At 31.9% G+C, this 9929-nt stretch overlaps 1 protein-coding gene across 1 annotated transcript; it reads right to left on the bottom strand.

Moving 5' to 3' along the window:
- Nucleotides 1–6350: 6350 nt before the first annotated feature.
- Nucleotides 6351–7615, bottom strand: LOC130614556 (uncharacterized). The gene is made up of 2 exons (XM_057435980.1): nt 6897–7615; nt 6351–6744 (listed from the first exon to the last, which is right to left on the bottom strand). Exons 1-2 carry the CDS (start codon nt 7424–7426, stop codon nt 6351–6353), a joined length of 924 nt encoding a protein of 307 aa, XP_057291963.1. The 5' UTR covers nt 7427–7615.
- Between the last annotated feature and the right edge of the window lie 2314 nt (nt 7616–9929).

Genomic DNA, 9929 nt, shown 5'->3' on the forward strand with positions numbered 1-9929 from the left:
AAATAGGGCAAAAACGGGTTAGCCTCATAACTTCGCTTGTACAGGTTGTAAGTCATAAAGATTGGTATAAAAGTGTTGAAATTATTTAGCTATAAAATAAGCTTTTGAAAATGAGCGTGGTATACCATCTGCTTGAAATTATTTCAAGTGTGTATTTTTCAATTATTTTTATCATTCCCATGAAACAATATGGTGGAAAGTATGCATTGTTGAGGCAATGTTTGTACCACATGTCTTGTATAACTTTTATTTCCTTGTATCTTTTAAATCACAAACTGATAACTGAGAGGAAAAGTTCATTTGTGCCTAGATTGCCATAACTTTAATTATAAACTTAATTGGATACATACGTCTACAGGATGTGATATCACTTTATTGCAAAAGCACTTAACAGAGTGACGTGAAAAACACTCGAATTAGTTGTAATTACCTACTGGGAGACAGAACTAAAGTAATTACCGTGCAAGAATAGTTCCTGCATCGATATGATGCTTTGAATCATATGTGAACGAAAGTAAAACATTTGTGAAAAAAAGCTCGATAGAAAACAACATTAACATTATTTGCAACATTAACATTATTTGATCATGTCCGGGTTGCACAAGTTTTAAAAAATGTTAGATAAATTTTTTGCGATTAACAAGTACCATAATTACTTTGCATTCTGCTAGGTCTGCTAAAACAGTCTGGCGTAAACTTATCTTAATCCACCACAGTTGTAAAGTCAAGTGTAATTATCAACTATTTTGAAGTTACAACCAATCGTTTTTTTACCTATTTTCTTAAAAAGTCGGCCAGGACACCATCTAAAACTGAATTCACTGAAAGCCGACTTTTTCTAAACGGACTATATAACAATATGTAAACCTGAAAATCTTTGTTAATTAGCTAAATTTTACACGATTCATCAATCTATTTTGGTCTTTCTAAGAGTTGATAGCTGATGGTCCATGTAAAGTTCGCTAACATTAAGTAGCTTTAGAAGAACCCGAAATAATTCTTTGATTTTAATTATTTACTGCATTACACGAAAAGAAATAACCAAAACGTGCGTTACTGATTTATTTAAAAAACATTTTCATATGAAATTTAATACCAGGTAGTATCCAAAAGGTGTGCACAGAGTTATTTTCTTTACAGTTTTTTTCAGACGAATGTTTGTAAATTAGACGATTTCATAAGACATTTTGTACAGTAGGTTTAAAAATGACAATAACTGTTCTCAATAATGTGATTGTCCGTCAATTAAGTTAGTTTGTTTTCACGTAGCCATAGGATAGTTATTCAGCGATTTTGTGGCAGAATTTCCTGTTTAACCGGATGTAAGACGTTAATAATTAATTTCAAACTTCCACAGCAAATGACGTCGGCTTAACTTCATACAAGATTATTCTTGTCAGATAAATTGATAAAGTACAACGAAAGGAATACACAAACTCATAAAGATATGCAAATCAAAAATCTGTTGTAATTACCTGAGTAAAAGGATGCTGAATTCCTCTATTCGCAAAATATATTTACAGGTAGCAAATGCATGTAATGTTTCAACTAGTCAGTCTTCTTTGTTATTTATTCTAAGGTTTTTTTAGCCGGTAGATTTCTTTTATTTACTCCCATCGTCAACTTTTCCAAGGGACTTGCCTTTACTTTAATTTTCAAGTATTGTGAATCTTTTTGATCAATTTCACGTGTACTTTTAGTTTCAATTTTTGATTTCAAAGTGTGATCAAACAGGGATTCTTTATTGCTATTAGCTAGATGAACACTTGAGATGACCTGAATAAATTGTCATCTGATCACTTCGACAACAGGTTGTAAATAAATGTCTATACAACGCAGTCTTCCTAATGACATACTTATATACAGTAACAGTAATTGTAATATACTGCACGTGGTTGTGTTAAAACGCGAATGTTGTTAGCATTAAAAGATATTGAGCTAATTGTTAACTAATTGGACCGTGGAAGAATCGATGGGTCCTCAGATGGTGAAACCCTTACGTATTTTTTGCATCGCTATTTTGCATGAAGGAACTCTTTTTAAGTGAAGTGTGCTAAGAAGTGACAATTGAAGAGGGATCTCCCGTTAATTCAAATAATATGTTAAGATTACTTCTTCATGGTTTGTTTTACAGTATTTTTTTTTCTTTTTAGAACAAAACGATCTTCTAACACTTAAAGAATCGAACATTACAATGCCAATATTGTAACGTTCGATTCTTCCAGTAAGGCGGTCCGAAAAAAATTATATTTTGCAGAGTCTTTTAAAGAGACCCTAAAATACTACATTTCATCTAACAACACTTTGCTTCAAATTGCTATAATAAATACATGATTATTTTGTCAAAAGCACGCTAAAAATATTGCAATAAAATTGAAATTATAAAATAAATGTTTATCTTGAGTACAATACCACATCAATTGTTTGGTAAAGAAAGAGTATGCTTTAATACTTCTTACATCTCTTACAATAATACGGAGCTTCCGTGTCTGCGTGTGACTTCTGAAAAGTGGATTATATCCTTCACCATTTTCTTTGATAAAGTCCATAAAATATTACCTATAAATTTGTTCCGTAATTTACCAAACTTTGATGTTAAAATAATATTGACGCCAAAGAAAACCATATTAAGATTACTAAAGCCATTACAATGCCTTTAAAACATTGAGGCCAAATAATTTGGAAACGAAGTGATGACGTCATTGATTCTTCACCGTGTGGGTAACTAGGAGTCACCTGGGACCAATTTGTGTAAGTTTTTCAAGCCAGCGTCCTCGAATCCGTTTCGGGATCTATGCGAGATATATAAAATTGTAAAGAAAATCTTTTGTACTTTTGGGAAGGACTTTGCTGACGTCAGCAAAATTTTTAAACCCTATCTCATTAACCGGTCATCAAAACCACACGATCATATACATTTTCTTGATCAGTGTTTTAAGCTCTAGCTGCACAATAAAGGCAACGTGAAAACAAGGTTCTAAATTATTTTTTTTTGTGGATAGGTTGCTGACGTCATCAAAACATCTGAATCAACCTACTTTCCATTGTTCTTGTTTTCATTTTTCCACGGGCCTTATCGACTAGTTTAACATAAACACATGCTTTTTTCAAATTAAATAACTTTTAATCTTGCGCAAAAATGAAAAATTCCTAAATAACGTTTCTCATTTACTAATCTTTAGCAGAAAATATCTCAACAAAGCGGGTCAGCCTTAACTAGGGCCTGCTTAATCTGATTAACCCTTTAAACACAAAACTGGTGAAATATTGAACTGAATGGAATTTATTCGGAATTAGTGATTTAATTGAGTAAAATATAACAGCATTAAAACTCTTGTATATACCAGTTTCTAATTTATATATATGTAGTTTGTAATTCTAGTCATATTTCTTTTGGTAGTAAAAGCTAAATTTTATAATTTTCTAATAACAATCAACTTCTACGGTTTTCTTTATTAATTTTGCAAATAGTTAGTTAGTTAGTAAGTAAATAGTTAGGTAATTTTGCAAATAGTTAATTAGTATTTAATCACGTAACTCTTAAAGTCACATGCTAGGAAAACACTATTATACACTATATTATTAGATCGTAATCAATTTGACAATTTTTTGTTATTATAAGACACGTTTTAACTAGTTTAATTTTTACAAGATTAGTTAGTGAGTCCTATTATTACAGTTAATTAGTTAATCCTACTATTTAAGACCTTTTTGCCTTTTCTCTTTAATAATAGCCGTCGTCTGTCTGTTTGTGTGTCCGCAAAAGCCGTGCCCGTAACGGAAACACGAAATTTTTAAAATGCGCATCGATACCAAATGCGATATATTTCTGTCCACTTTGTTGCAACGGGTTAATTTAAAGGACGGGCGACCCGTGGATTTTTCCACGGGATAACGACTAGTCTATAATAATAGCTGTAGTCCGTGTGTCTCTTTGTAACGGTGCTTACTACGCACAGAATCTTAAAGCTACAAATAACAACCGCGATATAGTTTTATCGACTTTGCTGTGACGAGCAAATTCTTTCCCGTAGATAATCCACAGGTTACCCGCTAGTTTTGTTAATAATGTTGCAGTGTATTATAAGCCAGATAACCTCTTTTGAAGAAATGGCGATTGAAGATAACCAATATCGTTTTGTAACATTTTTAATAAATGTTAATCCAATATAAAAATTCCTACATTGCCAATCTCGTCCCCAGAGCTTCTTTTTCCCTTTCTGATATGCGAGCTGGCGCGAAAGAAGTAGCTCTGGGACTGGCTGGTTAAAGTTTGAATTTCATTGGCTCTTCAATTACGCGAGTTTTAAGACGAGTTGCTTCAAGGCGAGAACGTAACGGCCGTGAGTTAATTTAAAATGGCGGAAGATGATGTGCGGAATTTGTTATGTTGCTGTTTGTTAATGGTTGAAGTTTGAAGATTTTTATTACATAAAGAATAAAATTTAAAAAAATATTATTTTGGTAATGCTTACGACCATGTTGAAAAGATACCTGTAAAAAGATATAATGCAAGGTACTTTTAAATAGGTTTTTCTCACCTTTTGTTTAGCTAAATTTTTTTCACACTTTTTTTCTATGCTTTTTTACACCTGTTTATACCCTACAGCTGGCTTTAAATCTGACAAAAAGTTAATCATGATCTTATGTGTTCTTAAAAGGAAAGGTTATAGCTAGTAAGAAAAACTCAGGTAGTGAAAAAACTAGAGCTAGACTAGCTATATATTCTCATCATGTAACCATGCATCAACAGTTTTGGTGTTGCAGATGAATGATACTGCAAAAGAAGGGGATGGTGATTGTAACCTTGTTAATCAAAAGCTGTTGCTATCAATCTTCAAATCACTGAGTTTTTACAGCAAGTATGCACTCGAAATGTTTGTATCAATAGCTCAAGTGGAAAGCTTATTAACACCAAGGCTTGCTGAACAACAAAAGTGGAGTTATTTTGTAAATTGGAGAGGCGGTCCTGGTCAAAATATTGAAGAAGATTTAGCACAGGAAATAACAAATAAAATCAGTAAAAATATTGTACATCATATGGGACCAAACAAAACCTTTAGTTCTATTAGTAAAATATGCAAAGCAACAAGTGGGATTAAAGAAATAACTGAAAATTACGATAAAGAACTGGAGAAACATGCAAAATCTGTTCAACATGCAACTGCTAATAGTAAAAATGATGAGATCGAAATAATTGAAGAATTGCTGAGAGTAAAACCCTTCGATTCGATACCTGATAGATTTCATGCAAGCTTTTGCAATATAAAGAGTAATCCACTACGCTATTTAAATGTGAGTGACTTTCATAAATGGCTTGATAATCATAAAAATGAAATAGGTATTTATCAGTAAAATATTCTTACACACAATGTGTTATATATATATACATTATTAGAATGTGAATACGCATAAAAACATAAACTTTTTATTGCAAGCTGGACTTTAAAAAATATTGCTGATATAGGATGTCTAAAATATCTTTACAGATAAATGTTGTTTGACCCCATCAAAAATCTTATTTGATTATAAATTTGTTGCATAATCAAACTAGCTATCTAGAGTATATATATACACAATCTGCTTCACAAAAATTCTAATGGTCCAACCTTACCAATAAAAAATGTTTTCAACAAAATAAAAGAAGAAATAAAAACTATATATATTATTTATATACTTATAGATTCAAATATTTTCTGATGACATCAAAAATTTTTGTCGAATACCTTTCATCCCAAACATCAAATTTATGCAATAAATCACGTTCACAAGTTATTAAATGAAAATTGTTGGAAATTTTTCCAATAACATCATGTGTCAAATTAAACTCAAATGTTAATAAATGAGAGTCTTCTTCCTTTTCAACATTAATCATTTCTAGCTCTAAACGTATTGATTCTCTATCAATATCTGACATTTGTATATGATGAACAGGAAAAAAATCTTCAGTTGTCGTAGGATTACAGTTTTCACAACAATTGTCTTGTGTTTCGCATTTAAAACTGAAGTATTTGAGCAATGATTTTCTGAGACAATCAGTCTCTTGACAATATTTTTTAATTGATTCATCCATTTTTAAATTATTTTTACTGATGTCAGAGTTGTTGTAGTACAATATGGCATTTGATTGTGCACCATTTCTCCCTGCACGTCCAATTTCTTGTATGTAACTTTCCAGTTTTGATGGGGGAGAAATATGAATAATGTTAGTAACCTGAGGTACATTAACACCCATACCAAAAGCAGTGGTTGCAAATACTACCCTTATTCGAGAGTTTAAGGATTTCAATTCTTCCAAAATATCTTCTTTCATACACGAAGTGGTTGATGCATGAAATTGAGCATACAATTTAAGCTCTTGGAGTTATCTCGTTTTCACAGAAGGGATTTTCAATAACCATGTCAAAAAGTTTATATGCATATCCACAATATTTTAAACCCATATATATAATTGTGATAGGGTAATCTTGTCTTGTTTCGTTTAATTCTGTTGCTATTGGTAATAGAATTTGTTCATAACTTTTTACACCATAGTTGTTTGGAAGTCGTTTTTTTACACTTAGAAACACATTTCTACGATTTGGTGAGGCTTTTACAATTTTGCAGTTCTGTAGAGATAAGTCTTTTATAATTTTGGAAATCATTTTATCTCCCGCAGTTGCGGTTAATGCAAGCATAGGGCGATCTTGAAAGATGGTGTTTAAGACAACCAAATCTTGAAAGCTTTTTCTAAATTCCAGTCCCCTGAAACGATATAAAAACATAATATATATATATACCTAAATATGTAAATTATAGTATATACATAGTAACAAAAAGAGTATATATATACATTTATATTTTTAGCTGATAGTTTTTGTACATTTTGTAGCTAGCTATATATAAAATTTACTTACCACAATTCCACACAATGTGCCTCGTCTACTACACATGCAACAACATTATCCTGATAAATTTTTGATTTTAGTAAATTTCTTCCTGTGTGTGACAAAAATGCTTCTGGATGTCCAAATAAAAAATCAATATCTCCATTTTTTATTTCATGTGAAACTTTGAAATTTGGTTCGACAGGATCTTCCGTATTCAAATGTGCAAAAAGATCTTCTGTACATTCTTCCCTTTCATAAGTAAGTGTAGCAACTTCTACACCTCTTTGGCTCAAAATTTTTTGTTGATCCTCAATGATAGCGTTGAGAGGGCTAACAACAATCACTATGTTTCTTTTCTTCTGTAAAGGCATTACAAAAGGAAGTAACTGGTACAAAATGGATTTCCCATATCCAGTAGGCAAAACCGCAAGAGTATCGTTTCCATTAATTAGTTGTTCAAAGCAAATGATTTGTTTGGGCTTTAACACAAAATTTGGGTCAAAACCTTTCTCTAGAGCAAGTCGAAGTTTGGAAAAAAGTTGTATTATATTTTCCATCTTGTTAGCCAGCTAACTAAATTTTTACTCGCCATATGCTTGTTTTTATGCTCAGTTACCTTCCTATATTCCTTCCGTAAAATCTGGACAAGCAAGACAAACGGCTCTTTCAAAAATACCCACTATAGGTGGGTATTTTGACCGGCCAGTCCCAGAGCTACTTCTTTCGCGCCAGCCACATATCAGAAGGAGAAAAAGAAGCCCTGGGAACGAGATTGCTACATTGCATCATAAAGAAGGATGACACGCACTTTCCACAGACACTTAAATTTAATGGACAAAATAAGTAGACATATTAGAAAAGAATGCAATAACGTTGTTTTTATTTGGAGACGATCTACAAAAAATTGTAAGGTCATAAAAAGGTTCTAACAACTAATAAAAGATTATTAGACTAATTAAAATGTTTTAATTAGCAATTAAAAAACGAAATAGGCATTTGTTTTGCGTTGTGGAACAGAGTAGGTGCACCTCCTTGTCCTTAACCAGTAAACTAAGGGGCTGATTATATAGGAAATATTTCCTCGGTTAGCGGGGAAATATTTCAGCATGGTATAATTTTTACTTTCTGTTCATATGGCATGGGCGAGAAAACTTTTCCCCGGGTGAGAAATTACCATGTGATAAGTTTCCATTGTTTTTGTGATAAGAATCTATTGTTTATTTTTGAAAATTATGCCGAATCAACATAAATTTATCTTGCGTATCGATGAAACTTCTGTTCATATGGAAAAAGCATTACCAAGATCTCAATCATGCGCACCCGAGATCTCGGTAGGTGGGTAAATATTTTTTCTCATATGAACGCAATTAAATTTTGTTAAGAGTTTGTTAACAACCCGAGATCCCGGCTTGATATCATTATGAAACATTTACCCGGTTCCCGAGGAAATATTTCCCATATGAACAGCCCCTATGATGATTTAAGAGCAAATTTAAATCCCGTCCACGCTAAAATGAAGTCTGCTTACAGAAGGGTTTATTTGAGAATCACAGAGCATCTAATTAGCCGGATAGAAACTAACGGATTAAAAGTAATATAAAGAAAATAATTAAGGGATAAATATATAAAAGAGTGCAGGTTGTACTTTCTCACAGCGAGCATCCAAAACAAAACACACGATGTTTTATAGTATTTCACTTCTGATTAAAACTACTTACCAAGATAGCTTCTTCAGTTCCCTAAAACATCCAGCATATTTCTGGCTACTTTATTATATGTTTTGAAAAATCGTCAAACTAAATTATGGACCATCTTTTACGGTGGTCTTAAGGAAAATCATAGGCTAATCCACTTGTACGTGCGGTTAAAGAATAGATGATAGTCTTAAATGTATTATTTAATGCACGGCACAGAGTACAATGTGGTATATATTTTTTAAGTTCTGATGTTCTTGTCTATAAAAACAAAAATATCAAAATGAGAAAAGCATATGTGTACGATGCATTTGTTGCGAAAATACACAACACATGGTTTCGAAATGAAACGAAATAAAAAATAAGTCAAAAATTTTGCTGTAAATTTCAATTAAAGTTAGAAATATCATAAATGCTGGACAAGCGTCCACCCTTATTTGTGACTGAATAAGCGATGGACTGTTAGTTAATTATATCACTAGAGCCAAAGGAGGCATCATTGAATATTTTGGAATTTAGAAATAACGACTTTCTTCTTAATACAGAATATCACCTTTTACTCAAAAACATCTTTGTTCTTAAAATCATCGAAATGTTTATATCTATCATTTCATTCAAGCATTCCGTTATTATTTCTTTGACGTAGAGGAAATTATACACTAAACTACTCAGGGACATGTCATTTATTACTTTTTTTTATGAATGCCTCTCTTGATTTTCCACCGCTCTCGAATAGGCGCACGCACAAAAAGTCAAAATTTTAGATTAAGCGTCCATTGCGATTAATCCAGGTTGTATTTTTGATGAAATTGGCAAAAATCGATTAAAAGTAAAAAGACAAAGAAAAAAACAATAAAAATTAATTTATCGCGACAATTGCATGATATAATAAGTTAGGGGCTGATTATAAGTACGGACGAGCGGGCTGTCGCTTACCGGACTGACGTTTTTGTGATTTTATGGAGGAAATAACCACAACTCAGTACGTGGGCTAGGTCGCTGATTTATAAAATGGCGGATAAAGCGACGAAAAAGAAATTAATCCAAGTATAATAAAACCAAATTTAACAACGACATTTTACTTGCACCATTTTCCGTTTTATAATTATCTAAAGGAACATTTGTAGTAAAATATTAAGCAGCATAATTTTATTATTGTATTTATTTTATAGACAATATATTTCGAAAATTAAATTTTGACTATCAGATCTAAAAACAAGATTAAAAAACTTTAAAACCGTTGTAGAGAACTATGTCCCAAACATCATACACATAAACGTATCATAACTACACTAAAAGAAACTGTAAAAAATTGAGAAAATAGCAAAAAATGACAAAGTAAAAACTCCCGAAGGGGCAGGAAAAG

This window comes from Hydractinia symbiolongicarpus, chromosome 11 (genome assembly GCF_029227915.1).
Source record: "Hydractinia symbiolongicarpus strain clone_291-10 chromosome 11, HSymV2.1, whole genome shotgun sequence".
Taxonomy (NCBI): Eukaryota; Metazoa; Cnidaria; class Hydrozoa; order Anthoathecata; family Hydractiniidae; genus Hydractinia; species Hydractinia symbiolongicarpus.

What these genes read in the sequence shown, in the direction of transcription:
- LOC130614556 (XM_057435980.1), bottom strand. Translation starts at nt 7,426, where the DNA reads ATGGAAAATATAATACAACTTTTTTCCAAACTTCGACTTGCTCTAGAG. An exon ending in GCACATTGTGTGGAATTGTG is followed by an intron (nt 6,745 to 6,896) that starts GTAAGTAAATTT and finishes ATATCGTTTCAG; the next exon opens with GGGACTGGAATTTAGAAAAA.